Source organism: Capronia coronata, assembly GCF_000585585.1.
Source record: "Capronia coronata CBS 617.96 chromosome Unknown acBCG-supercont1.4, whole genome shotgun sequence".
Classification (NCBI taxonomy): domain Eukaryota; kingdom Fungi; phylum Ascomycota; class Eurotiomycetes; order Chaetothyriales; family Herpotrichiellaceae; genus Capronia; species Capronia coronata.
The window spans coordinates 1,698,574-1,712,744 of NW_006912896.1; the positions used below are offsets into that span (position 1 = coordinate 1,698,574).

Sequence of the window (14,171 nt, forward strand, 5' to 3'; positions counted from 1 at the left end):
CAGTCGGCGTTCGTTCGAAGAGGGAAGACACCCTTGTCAATGGCCAAAGCCTCTGGTCCGTATCCGCATGTCCGCATACCGTGCTGTGCACTGGGAAAGCCTTGTAGGTACGGAAGCAGGCGGTATTGCCCCGTCCAATCCAGGTCCAAAGCACAAAGAAGCACAGTAGATATCCATCCAGAGCAATGAGAGATTCTGTTGGCTCTTGTCCATCTTCACATGTCGGATACGTGAAGCAAGCATGTGGTAGAAGAAAATATGGCCGGCTATCATTGCTGCCGGCAGGGGTCGGAATCAGGGTTGCTTGCTGCTTCATTGGGAAAACAAACGGGTGGCGAGTCCAGTCGACAGTATCAACGTGTTCTCAGGCGGTTTTCTTCTGTTGTACGTGTGAGTGGGAAGGGTGGTAAGTGGACGGACGGGACATCAGATGAATGAGAGCATGACTGCGATTGAAGCTGAATATCATGAAATGTAGAGATGTAGAATTGTATCTAACAACTCGACGTCATGCGGCAACAAACAGCCGCAGTGAATCGAACATTCAACCCTCCATCCATCTCTCTCAATCGCCATCTCTTGTTGCCACATGCCAGTGTCTCTAATGCCAGGCACCCGAAGCGTACCTGCATAGTCCTGAACATCTTCTGTTTTGCCTTTCTGTGATCTTCTCTTCCCTCCTCTTCATGGAGCACCACCTGCGGCCGCCATCCGCCTTGTCCCTCACACCATCCTCTCGATTTAAACCTCACACCTGCCCACACAATGCTGTGGCCAAGGCATGAAGAGAAAGACACTGATGGCACGAATGGAGACCACTCTGAAGAGGACGCCAACGACCAAGAAGAACTCAAGGAGATTGTCCTGGCGCCGCCTCTTCAAGGAAGTACCCTCCTGCCTGCGCCCGCAGCCGCCGTTATAAGTGGCATCACTGGCTTGACTTCGTTCTACGTGCGAGCTGGGACGAAAGTGGGCGAATGGGGCTTATATGCCGGAAGAGAAGCCACGTTGAAGACCTTGTCCGTCAGTAGGAGTGCCCTGGAAGCCGTCCTAGTCGCGGCAGGTCGAGATGTCTCTGCCCGAAGCTATGGAGACCTCGGGAGGGCTGAAGCAGAGAATCTGCTGGAGAAAAGCGTACGTTTGGTCTGCTCTGCTTCTAGTGAGCCTTGCCCAGCTGACATGATATAGATATCTGCACTTTACTCGACCATTTCAACCATTTCCTTTGTGGCGTCGGCAGGCTTCCATTTGACCGAGGCTTCGATGAACTCAGTCTCTGCCCTCTCGATCCAAGGATTGTCCACGCTCAATGCTATACTCGGCTCCACCGAATCCTCCCGCGCGGTTGCCGCCATCATCACTCTGATCAAGGATGAACTGAACAAGCCCGAGCACGGGAACAACGGCGAAATCGTCTCATACTTGGACGTCATCATCGGCACGGTTGGGTTTGTTATGCTACAAAGATGGGGTCGGCGTAAAACAGAACTCGACTTCAGAGATGCCGGTGGTGAAGAAACCATCTGGGATGCTGTCATTGATGACAAAGGCTTCAAGGCTGACGTCGTCGGGACAAGGAGGAAAGGCATGGTCAGCATCCACACTCATCAGACGGCTCCATCCATGACGTTTGCTTCCCCAGACGGCGAAGATGAATTCGAAGCCTTGGAACGAGACACATTGTTCGACTATTCAACAGTCGCCCTGGCACCAGAATCTCAGACCAAATTGACCGACGAGGAAATCCGGGAGCGCATCATGAGCCAACTGCCGGATGGGGCTCGAGCAGTCATTACATCGAAAACGCTCACTGCCAAAACAATCAAGGTTGACATCTACGATGCCCAGACAACTCATATTGATCCTCCACCGGGCACGGTCATGGTTGCGGAAACGCTCAACCATGGCGATTCTGAGGCAGGCGTACAGGGCGGACCTCATCAAACAGTCATATTTCGAACCGCCTTGAAGAAGTCGAGTAGCACAGATATTACCTCCCCCTCTGACCAGCTGCGTCTCACTCGTGGCGACGTGCATATGGACCATGATGACCCTGACGATTTGTTCATGATGGACAGTACCCCAAAGCGGGTATCGATAGTGGATGAACCCATGCAGATGGAGGATCCCGTTGTCGCCAACCATGACAATGAGCATGAGACCGTGGAGACCTTGGTACCTCCGACCGTACCTCCCAAGGGTATTGGGGCGGTGGCTAACCAGAAGAAAAGTCGACGGCCAGTTTTATCCTACAGCAGATCTCCACCAAGTGCCAATACGACGAGTCGAATACCGGTCGGCAAGACTAAAAAAGACAAATCACCGGCGTCTGTCAAGAACGACAAAGGCGGAGTGATCAAGAAAGCGTTGAGGACATTCAGCCCCAGCCAGTCGTCAGCAACAATCAAAGACCTCAACAAGCCTCTGCCTCCTGTGAAGCCTGCTTCTCTGAAACCACCGCAACAGCTGAACTCTCGTGTACCTGCAGCAGTACGGGGCGATAGGAATCCACGAAAAACGCACGTCTCTCTCAGCCATGGTCATACACCATTGACCAGTCCCAGTCTACATCGTGCCGTTGGCCAAGAATCATCTTCCAGCTATTTTGCGTTGCATCATCGCAGAAGAGACTCTTCTGTGTCGCAGACCACCGAGACTTACTCAGTACATTCTGTCGAGAGTCGATCTGGGTCGCCGACGTTCACGCGTACCCACACTCGAGTTGTTGGCGGCCTCTCTCAGACCAAGTCTGAACTGGGACTTGCAGTTGACGAAACGGATTCTCGACTGGACACGGCTAACGGATCAGTCCACCGCCGAATGTCCCGATCCTATGTACCCAGCTTGTATTCAATGGCAACCAAAGACTCGAAAGAAGCCATCATCATAGCACCCAAGACCCCGGTGCATCGCAAGTCTATTTTTGAAGACCACAATATATTGAACGCTCTGATTTCGCACGGTAAAGTACCTGGAATCTTCCCCGATCGCCATATGGTGAAAACAATCCGGCGATTCGCCAGATTTGCGTCCGCCTCATACGGCTCCAACTTTCTTCGTGTCATGGGCCTGTCCTCGGCCGAAGCTCAATTGAGCAAAGCCACAGAACTGATGACTTTGAATGTCCATCACGAACATAGTTCGTTTTCAAGTCATACAGGGTTACCTCCCGACACTATCCTCCTGTCCTCCTTCTATGACCCCCAAGGCGTCACAGGCAATACCGACTGGTCGCCGTCTGCAATATCACCGCTGATACATTTCATCTCCATCGACGATGATTCAAAAGCGGTCGTCTTGACCTGCCGTGGAACTCTGGGGTTCGAGGATGTCTTGACCGACATGACCTGTGACTATGACGATTTAGTCTGGCAAGGGCAACGATACAAGGTACACAAGGGCATCCATGCATCTGCACGACGATTGCTTGGTGGTAATGGAAGTCGGATCATGGCCACCATCAAAGCCACTCTTGAACAATACCCAGATTATGGTCTTGTACTTTGCGGGCATTCATTAGGAGGTGCTGTCGCCGCCATCCTCGCCATCTTGATGTCCGAGCCTTCCTTTGACGGCTCGAACACGACTTTCGTCACCGGAAACGCCCCGAAACTCCTGACACACACGAACAGTGACGGTCCCCATACCTCGTATGTCCCACCGATCAGTCTTCCTGCAGGTCGCCCTATACATGTCTATGCATACGGCACACCCGCATGCGTGTCAGAGTCTTTGCGGGTGGCTACCCGAGGCCTCATCACAACGATCGTCAACCACAGCGATATTGTCCCGTGCTTGTCGCTCGGCATTCTACACGACTTCCGCACGGTGGCTCTGCACCTCAAGACGGACACGACTGATGCTCTCGGTGCGTTGAAAACGCGAGTCTGGCAGCGCGTGTCGAACGCGGTCAAGTCTTCCTTGTACAATAACCCAAAGGGCCCTCCTCCGCCGGAACACATGGCCGGCGACGGACTTGGAGAAGACACCTGGGCTTGGGCGGCTCTCAAGACACTGCGTGCGGCCATGGTCAACGACAAACTCGTGCCGCCTGGCGAGGTATTTGTGGTGGAGACGACGCGCGTGTTTGACAGACTAGATCCAGACGTTGCTCGCGAGTCCGTCTTTGGGCCGGATGATTCCAGGGACGATAGGACGGAAAAACTGTATCGAGCCCTCGGTCGTCCGGCCACCAGAGTGCAATTCAAACTGATACGCGACGTGGAGACGCGGTTCGGCGAGCTTAAGTTCGGACGCGACATGTTTGGAGACCATTCACCGGGGAGATACGAGGCTGCGTTGGCCGCTTTGGAGGCCGGGATTTGTGAAGACTGATTTTAAGCTGGCCGATTCGATCCATGTGCCTCTTCGTCATTTTGTTTTCTATGTCCAACTTTTCATGCGTGCCAAGTCGCCATACCAATCTGCTGCATTAGAGTACAGGCGGGAGACGCTCTACGATATATTTGGATTCAGCGCTGGAGTCGATAAAATTGTATATGGCAGTCGTTCACGTTCGAGCGAAGCAATCCTGGCAATTTGCAGGCGTTCCGTATGGGAAAAGACGGGAAATTTCTTATCACAGAACGGTGGCAGAAGAAGGAGAAAGACCACGAAGCAACGACATAGCAATGCAACGAGAACTTGAATGAAATGAACAACGAAGATGAAATCAAAGAAAATGGGTGTCTTCCCTAGCTAGGTACGACTCAACATATCGTCTCAAGATATCGGGACACCCCTTTCGTACCTTGAGGTACAATCTGAAGTGGATTGGCCAGATTCCCATCCGAATGGATTGAAGACGGTCATATATATCCTCGGCGTGCAAGGACCTAATAGATGCGAACTGACGCTGAGCATTACTTCACTTCCCCTCTCCATCTCCAGATATGTGGTGTAGACATATTAGTGTGCTCAAATTATGATATGAATCATGGCAAGAGCACTTGTGTATGTTTGTTCATGTCTGGAGCTTTGCTGTCCTGTGTGTTGATTCATTCTTTCCGCAATACAGTAGTAGTTGTTTACAAACTGCAATACGCCTGTTTGTGGCAGGCTGTTTGGTACATCTAACAAGAGGAGGAAAGAACATTTATATGATATATGATATACTTATATTTCGTGGTAGGTAGGCTGAAGACCTTGATAATTCTGGACCTTCTTCATAGGCCTGCCGTGACCACCATTCACCTGGTTTAGCCGAAAGTCGTTGTTTGCTCTTAGAACTATAATCACTTCACTGACGCCCCATCTCACGATATGACACAGAGACGGGGCGTGAGAGGGATGCTGGATGCTGGATGCTGGATACAGTCCAGGCTCAGGCAGATCACATGTCCAAAACCAGTGATGAGGAAAAGAGCAATCTCGTGCTCATGCTCGTGCTCGTGCTCATCAATATCATCGACATCCAAACATCTCAATTCGATCGGTGACTCTGGTTCCCAAGCGCACGAGGACGGTATGGAGTCGTCAATGTGCGAAACTTGCGGCCCCCCCGGTGCAATGTCATGCCAGAACCAGTCTATGCATGTCGTCTCGTGGACAAGGCTGTGATGAGGTCCCGTCGGCTTCCAAGTCACACGGGTGGCAGAGCAGTGAATTCTCGATGCAGCCCATGGTATATATAGACCGTGTGTTTTGAAGCCTTGTTCCCTTTTCTTCTCTCTGTGTATCATCGACATCATCGACATCATCATCGTCAACAACGACAGCAGAAGCTTACAGACAGGACTGAGCTGAACTGAGCTGAACTGAGCTGAACAGTAACGATTGCTGAGCAGAACGACACTTATAGCTCCGAGCCCACAGAGCTGAACAGAGATACACAGCTGTCTCAACTATCTTTTGAAAGGCCTGCAGCAAGGGTGTGACCAAATCCTTTCCTTGAGCAGTAAGTGACCGAGCTGAGGAAGAGACTAGAGTGGTGCTGGATCTGTACTGAGTTCATGCAAGCACTGTCAATCTCAATCTCAATCTTCAGAAGAACCAGGAACAAGTTCGTCATGGCAATGTCTTGGATGATCTTGTTCGTTCTTGTCCTTCTGGGCTTGAATCTCGTCAGTATTGTCGACGCCAGAGCCGAAGTCGTGCACAACTGTCCATACAGTGTCTGGTGCGCTATTGTAACCGGGTACGAACCGACCGACGACACACAAATCGACCAACGGCCCGCTGTGAGTTGGGCCAGTCAGGCGCCTGGACAGGTCCTCACGTCGTACTTTGCCGACCACCCCCAAAACACTGGCATCGCGATGATGTGTACTCGGGACCCAAGCACCAGCAAGCCACTGGTCACCCAGCTGGAATACACATAGCTGCCGGACGAGGGCAAGACCTACTTCGACGCCAGCAATGTCGAGGGAGAGCCTTTCGCAGACGAAGGGTTCAGTATGACGGTGGATGACCCCGAGACGCCACTGTTGAGTGCTTGTTACGGTGCGCATTGTGCTGCGGGCGATACCGACTGTAACCAGGTATGTGAGAAGTCGAACGACGACTTCCAGGGCATGCGGACTTGTTCGGACTCGGTTGTGGTACGGTTGACTCTGTGTTCTGATTGAGAAGGGTGTTCGAGATCAGTAGTGTAAGTGGGGTGGACCGCTGAGATCCAGCCTTGTATCAGCTTGTATCAAGACATGTTGGAATAGTCTCATGCCGTCCATTGGTAGACGGGAGAGTTGAACGTGTTGATAGTGATAGCATAACACCAATAATCATTAGATGGCTCTAAGCCTGATTTCATATCTGGTGAGGACCATATCGACGGAGAACCATATCAACGAAGGGCGAGTTGATCTGGTTGTCACCCAGCCCTGGCTGCTCTAGGTTTGCTAGAGATTAGCAGACGCTGTTGATGATCTCCTCAAACCTGTCTTGCGATCTTATCATGCACGGTAGTAAATGGTGAGCGTATGCTCAACATGCAAGAAGCTCTTCAATCTATTGAGATTGTATTTCTGTTCGGACGACCTGCTGTGACAAAGAGACATGTCCTCGACAGAAAGCCAGGACCAACAACGTCATTGGCCCCGAAATAGTCTGTTTGAGACCTCACGCAAGAAATGCAGTAGACTCGGCGCTCAGCGGCACCATGGCAGCAAGTGGCACTGCTTCTGCAGAATAAGAGTCATAGTGAAGGCGGACGAGGCTGAGATGATTGATGGTGGATGAGTGACGGATCAGGAAACTGGAAAATGGGAAAAAGTTGGTGCGGGCGGATGAGTCAGACATTCCACGCCGCTGATTGGCTGCAGACCGACTACGCAGAAAAATTGCGACGGACGAATTGTCGCTAACGAGCATCACCATCAATTACAACCACAATCTCTCAGGTCTGGCCCTTTTCGCTTTGATCAACACCCCAGCAATTGGAATAGTCAGAACCAGTGGCTACACGACCCTTCATAGTATCCAGGGATACATAAACAAAAAGCAGCCGCCTTCACAACCTGAATACTTCCCTCCTCTCTCAATTTCACCAACGACTCAGCCATCACCGCCCCTCGACCAACCCCTCCGCCCTCCACAGACGCTCTGCCATTGCAAACGCAGGCAACTTTTCTACCTCTCGCCTCTTCCTCTTCCGCCTCTCGTAACGTTCTTCTAGAGTCCACAAAGCCACCGATCAACCTCACGGTATTCGCCAATCATGGCTGTCCGAGCGCAGTTCGAAAACTCCAACGAAGTCGGCGTCTTCGCCAACCTGACCAACAGCTACTGTCTTGTGGCCATCGGGGCCTCGGAGAACTTCTATTCCATCTTCGAGTCCGAGCTCGCCGACCTCATTCCCATCGTCCACTGCACTATCGCAGGCACCCGCATCGTGGGTCGCCTGACGACCGGCAACAAGAATGGTCTCCTCGTCCCCACGTCCACGACAGACCAAGAACTGCAGCATCTCCGAAATAGTTTACCGGACGAGGTGAAGATCCAAAGAATAGAGGAAAGATTATCCGCTCTGGGGAATTGCATTGTCGCCAATGACCACGTGGCGCTGGTGCATCCAGACATCGAGCGCGAGACGGAAGAAATCATCGCAGATACTTTGGGTGTGGAGGTGTTTCGACAGACCATTGCCGGCAACGTGCTGACGGGCTCGTACATGTCTCTGTCGAACCAGGGCGGGATCGTCCACCCCAAGACCAGCATCCAGGACCAAGACGAACTCAGTTCCTTGCTGCAAGTGCCGCTCGTCGCGGGCAGTGTGAACCGAGGAAGTCCCGTCGTCGGCGCCGGCATGGTCGTCAACGACTGGCTCGCCGTCACCGGTATGGACACCACTGCCACTGAGCTGAGTGTCATTGAAAGTGTCTTCAGGCTGGGTGAAGGTGGTCCCGGCGGTCTTGATGCCAGAATGAATGCCAACAAGGAGAGCATCGTCGAGAGTTTCTACTAGATCGGCCCGCTACGATCGTTCTGACGCATTTACGACTGTTGATGACATCTGGGTGGGCAAGCGTGGCAGCTCGTCTCTCCTTGAGTCATCCCCTGGAAGACAATGCCAGAGTCAACCGCTTTTAGCACGTCCCAGACGATTTCCACTTCGACCATGACCGGGTCCACAGCGTTTTGTCCGAACCTCGACACCTCACCGCTAAGCTTCCTCTCACCTCTCGCAACCCCGCGTTTCAGGCCAGGGCCTTGTGATTTCGATATCACCGACGCGACGGCGGATTGCTGATTTGTCAAGTTACCATCCCAGTGGCGGGAATGAAGAGACGGACTCGTAGCGAGCAGTTTGCCGAAGGAATAGAGCAAGAACAAAAAGGGAACAAGAGTGCAAGGAACTATTCTTTCCAATTACAGTCATATTCCGCCGGCCAGCACGAAGCGTGCTGTCGGGGAACTCGATCGAGGTCCTGGGCCTGGCCGGGACATAAAACTACGGCTATGCCGACCGGCGCGCAAGGCTTTTCAGGAGCGCACCTTTGTTACTGATATCATTGTCCGTCACGGATGTTGGGGAGCGGGGAAGAACCCGTCAGAAGACCCTTCTGGACCCTTCTTAACGGAAAAGGAAATGAGAACTTCACGAACAGGCAGACCATTCAGAGCGATGGGTGGGCTGGATCGCAATTAATTCTCTACAGACAATACTCAACGTCTGTCAACGTCCATTATTGCTCACGTCCCAACCTCTTCATGCTCTTCCCATTAAATCAATCTCTGAATCGGAGACATATGTCTTAATCCTTGCTGTGCTTTGTGTAAGAACCAGGAGACCCAAAACTTCTGAAAGTCCCGAATCTCTATAGAATACTGACGGGAGACTCGACTCAAGACCCAGAGCAACAGGTAGTGGGTCGGAAGGTAATATCGATTCCTCGCCCTTCGACCACCGGAGCGACCTGTCTGCCTACTTTACATTCCTATCCTAGTAGCAAGCACAACTCATCCGGCCTCTTTGGCTGTCTTGTTTGTACAAGCACCGCACCACACCGAATAGCAGTCAATAGTAATAGTAGTAACACTTGCTACCTCGTCACTATTTCCTAGATTGTTGTAGAGCAAGCAGTGCACTGGCAGCCCAAATGTGTCTCACCCACTATCCATCATCCCAGGGCCTCTCCGAGTGTCAATCGATATTTTATGTATAACAAACAGCTCGACCGGTTGCAAATACAAACAAGGATTCACGTCATCGGTCCCGGTCTCCCTCTCTGCTTGCGTCTGCGTTGGCCAAAACGGCATCAGACTCCTGTCCGTCGACCAGAGGATTGTCCAATTCCATGTCAACTCCAATTCCAACCTTTGTCGCCTGATTTGCTTCCCCTACCCCTACACCTTCCCCTTCCCCTACACCTTCCCCTTCCCCTACACCTTCCCCTTCCCCTCCACCTGGGCCATCACCCTCGTCTTCTTCCTGCGCTTGAGCAAGGACATCCGCCATACTCTGGCTCTTGAAATTGGTGTCCGAATAAATGTCGGTCTCCATCTCCACGTCTCCCTCTCCCTCTCCTTCCGCTTCACCATCTCGCGGTGTACTGCCCGGTGGTGTTTCGACCGGTGGCGCAGGAGGAGGGGGCGGGGGAGGTGGCACCTCAACGTCAAGGTTCAGTCTCTTCAATGGTGAGCCCGTTGGTTCGCCTTCCTCTTCGTCTCCCAGAGGCGACGGGTCGTCACCGTCCAGACGCTTTCGTTTCAGTGATCCGCTGCCGTTGGGCTCCATGGGAGTTTCTGCGCCAGTTGTCTCCTCAACATCTTCATCATCCTCCGACATTTTGACGTCCTCGGCTTCGTCCTCAGGAGATACATCCTCAACGTGAGGTGACTCTGTCGATGACGCAACAGCCTCGCTGTTTGCAGATGCCTTCTTCCCTTTGCCTCTGGCCGCCTTTTCCATTTCGTGCTTTTTGTGCTTCTGGTAGGCCTTTTCGAAGAACTGCTTGCAGAATTCCTTGACCTTTTTCTGTTGCCGCTCCTCGATTTTCGTGGGATTTTTCACCCTGCCAGCTTTGTAGTCCGAAGCCACCAGCTTTTTGGCAACTTCTTTGGCAAATCTTTTGAGATCGTCGCGTGGAATCTTGTGCTTGTATTTGTTCATTACGTGGGCGATGTGTGGGAAAAGCTGGTCACAAACGTTAGAAAGAGTGCTAGAAAGACAGACGCACGAGTACCTACCGTATTTTCATACAGCTTTTTCTGCTTCTCTTCGTCGTACGATTTCCATTTCTCCTCCTTCTTCACCTTCGTGGGCTCGGGAGTGTCGGGAGTGGATGTCTTGGTGTCCTTGCCACGAGAGGTGACGATGTTGTCGATGATACTCTTGAGAACATCCTGTTCGGATGGCTGTTTCGGTGGTGGAGGCGGCTCGTCGGCTGGCTTGGTCGGTCTCGACCAGGTTGTTTGCCCATTAGCCGAATAATAGTATGTTCTCCCTTTGTCCTGAGCTGCAAACCAGCCACGGGGCAGAGGTGGTGGATTTCGGCTGAACGATGGGGGTCCGCGGCCGAGGAATTTGGCAGGTCGTTGTGACGACTTGGGGCCAGAAGGCGCATTCGATGGACCCCGGGGCGGAGTTCGGGAGGGAGAGCGTGAGCGAGACCTGGATCGTTTGCGTTCCTGGGCTGATTCTCGTCTTTCAAAGGGAGTAGGTTCTGTTTTAAGGGGAGCTGAGGTGTTTTCCCTCTTCTTCCGAGGTATTCGGTAAGCCAACTCGAGCTTTGACCAAGCATCGAGCAACGCTGACGCACGCTTTGCGACTCTCTCATCGGGATGTGTTGTCAATGGCTGCAACGTCTGTTCTATTTTCGCATCGACAATCTTGTTCCTGGTGAGCCTAGGTAGCTGATCCAGTATATCCAAGATTTGCAAGACAATGTTTTCGTCGTCCCTCCAGGCGGCAAGCTGCGAATTTAATATTTGGTATCCGTGGAATCTCACCACCCGGTGCCATGCCTGGTCATCAACACAACGTTGTATTCGCTGCAGGAGCTTGACGGCGATCCATTTCTCCTTGCATTGCATGAGCGCGGCCATGACTTTGGTAACACCATCGGCGTCCAGCGACTTGGCTTCGAGGCTGTCAACGTATTCTTCATCATCTTCCGTGGCCTTCTTTTTGCGAGGACGTCTGGCCACCATGGTATCCCAAGAATCACCATCCTCGATACCAAGAGCTTCGATGGTGGCAGCAGAGAGCTTGGTGGCTCGCTCCGTTTGAGTCTTGCCGCCAATAAATCCTGTACAGTTGGCTTCGCCGCAATAACAAGGCTGTGGGTTGGCACCATAACGGTCGACATTATAGTTGAAGACAAGTTCTTCACCAGCCTTGATGTAACGTTCGGCAAAAATGCCCATCCGAAGCTTCTCGCCCACAACCCATTTGTCAACGTAGCAATTAGGATTGCAAGAGTGGTTGCAGAACCGGCCAAGGTTGCCCCTCTTGGTAGCATCGATGAACTCACCCTTACTCAAGGACATGAAATAGAAATGTTTGATGCCTTCCTCGTCGTATTGGATCATGCGTTTGCGGAAAGTAGCCTCGGGGATAGTCTCGCCAATGTACTCGAAAATGAAATCGTGCGGCCGAAGATCGACATTAGTACGAAGACCATAACCTTTTTTCTCCGTCTTGACGACCGACACATCGGCGTAGAGGCGACGGAGAAACCGCTGATTCTGGCACGAAGGACCACAGCTACAATCGTCGGCACATTCCATCTTGCAGGCACGGTTGATGCAATCGGAATCATCGCCACATGCGAGATTCTGCTTGGTCGTGGGATCTGGTCATATAAGTCAGGTCTGGAAGGGCAAAGTGGTGCGGCAATGGTGAAACTCACCCCATTCTTCCGAGCAGTCACAGTCCAGCGCATGTTCACTGAAACCCAGGTATTTATTTTGGTAGGTGCAGCTATCGATGACGGTGAAGGTAGAGGTCGCTTCTTCCGTGGCGTCAGGAAGGTCATTGAGTAAAGGAGCGATACGGGGAGGGAGTTTGGAGGCGGCTCCTCGGGCGGCTTTGGCGGGCTTCGAGGATGCTTTTGGTTCAGGCTTGACAGGTGAGGTGGAGGGTGAAGTGTGGCCATTCGCATCTACCTCCTCAGGCTTCTTCTTGGCACTGACGCGACCGTTCATATTGTCCCGGTCGCCGGCCGCAGTCGAGGTGGACGAGGAGCGGGATGTTTTGCGTGGGAAATCTTCGGAAAATGGCGAGTCTGAAGGACTGGCAGAGTCTTCATGCTTGATGGCGGCTACGCGGGCGTTGCGCGGCTCCTCAGTTGGCTCACCATTCACTGACTCCTCGCGTTTGACCTCAACCACAGCCTCCTCCTTTACGGACTCTTGCCGGGAAGGGGTTCTGCTGAGACCACCCATCTCGCGAGTAATCCTGCTGCGGTTTGGGCTCTAGGGTGAGCACGTAGGTGAGGTGGTGAAAAATTTCACGGGGCCGCCGTACATCTGGAAGAGACGAGGCCGGCCACCATCAAGCTATAATAACCCTAATTGAGGCACCGGCTGCACTCGGTACCTCAAAGCTGAAGTCTGTCAATTCACTGACAGTGCTTCGCGATGGAGTGGTGTGGGATGGGCCCGACGTTGGATGAGACAACAGGGTCGCGAAGGTCGGTGGTCAAATCAACGAACGAGGGGCAACGTCGGGTTTCAACCACGCTGTGAAGGCGGCCAGGTAGAATTCGAAGATGACCGACGGAATGATAGCCAACTGTCTAGCAGTGACTGTAACAAGTCTGACGGAGCAAGTGCGATGAAGCAGCGGTGAAGGCTGAATTAGAAGGGCTTAAATGAAGAAGATAGCAGAATGTTGACTGCGTGCCTTCATCTCCGCCACGCAGAAAACACCGAGATGCAGAGTGGACGGGAACCTTTTTCTGCCTGATTTCCTCCAGATAATTATCACTCAAGCACTGCAGCTGAGGACCCAAGCGAAATCCAAGGTAGGGAAGGTCAAGTGGAAAGAGAGTGGGAGAGGGAGCGAGGCAGGGAGAGAGAAGGTTCCCTTGATTGCCGCTTGTCTAGGGGCAAGATGTAGATGCGGATGTTGATGAACTTCAGTCCAAGTTGAAGGTTCAAAAGCTTCAAAGGTGCCAAGACTCCAGACTCCTGGCTGCCGGCAACTTGACCGTCGACACTGTGACAGTCACCATCACCATCACCACCAACACCAACGGCTGCGGCTGCGACAAAGAACCATCCTCATCAATGGCCACTGGCACTGGCACCGGCGCCGGCAACTGACATTCCCATCCTGGTGGCAATGTCCCTATCCTTATCCTCATCCTCTCATCCTCCCACATCGGGCCTCCCATTCCACCATTCCACCTCCGTGGAGCGACCACCACGGGGCCAGCACTGGCGGCTCTCGGGCCATCCTCTGCTTTTACCTGACATTCAATCCGTCTTTGTCTCCCGTACCGCCTGCGCTGCTGTCTTGAGATATCTTGTTATCTCGTCGGGCTTCAATAATGCGTATGTCTATTTAAACCGAACTTCCGGCTCCGACAGCATCCATACCCGCCCTATCTGCGCATGTTGGCATTGACCGTGGTATCTTTGTCCGTCTGTCTGTGACATCCGAGGTGTCGAAAGAGAGCGACAATTCAGCAATGCAGGGTTTAAAACCTCAACTGTTGCTCGTTTTTCGTTCACCTTGTAACCGCAAGAGCCTGGCAAGTTCCGTGTCCAGGATCTGCGCGCGTCGT

At 52.5% G+C, this 14,171-nt stretch overlaps 4 protein-coding genes across 4 annotated transcripts; 3 read left to right on the forward strand and 1 right to left on the reverse strand.

Annotated features, from left to right (window-relative positions):
• Window positions 1–765: 765 nt before the first annotated feature.
• On the forward strand, window positions 766–4,335 carry A1O1_05168 (uncharacterized protein; the record flags this gene model as incomplete). Its single annotated transcript, XM_007726054.1, has 2 exons — window positions 766–1,134; window positions 1,189–4,335. The coding sequence occupies 2 exons, from the start codon at window positions 766–768 to the stop codon at window positions 4,333–4,335; spliced, it is 3,516 nt and encodes a 1,171-aa protein (XP_007724244.1).
• Window positions 4,336–6,131: 1,796 nt separating this feature from the next.
• A1O1_05169 (uncharacterized protein) lies at window positions 6,132–6,509 on the forward strand (the record flags this gene model as incomplete). The annotated part of the gene is made up of 1 exon (XM_007726055.1): window positions 6,132–6,509. A coding segment is annotated over one exon (278 nt), but the record flags the coding sequence as incomplete, so codon positions are not given.
• A 1,145-nt stretch (window positions 6,510–7,654) lies between these two features.
• A1O1_05170 (eukaryotic translation initiation factor 6) lies at window positions 7,655–8,401 on the forward strand (the record flags this gene model as incomplete). The annotated part of the gene is made up of 1 exon (XM_007726056.1): window positions 7,655–8,401. One exon carries the CDS (start codon window positions 7,655–7,657, stop codon window positions 8,399–8,401), a length of 747 nt encoding a protein of 248 aa, XP_007724246.1.
• Window positions 8,402–9,643: 1,242 nt separating this feature from the next.
• Window positions 9,644–12,825, reverse strand: A1O1_05171 (histone-lysine N-methyltransferase SETD2; the record flags this gene model as incomplete). Its single annotated transcript, XM_007726057.1, has 3 exons — window positions 9,644–10,573; window positions 10,627–12,233; window positions 12,291–12,825. 3 exons carry the CDS (start codon window positions 12,823–12,825, stop codon window positions 9,644–9,646), a joined length of 3,072 nt encoding a protein of 1,023 aa, XP_007724247.1.
• Between the last annotated feature and the right edge of the window lie 1,346 nt (window positions 12,826–14,171).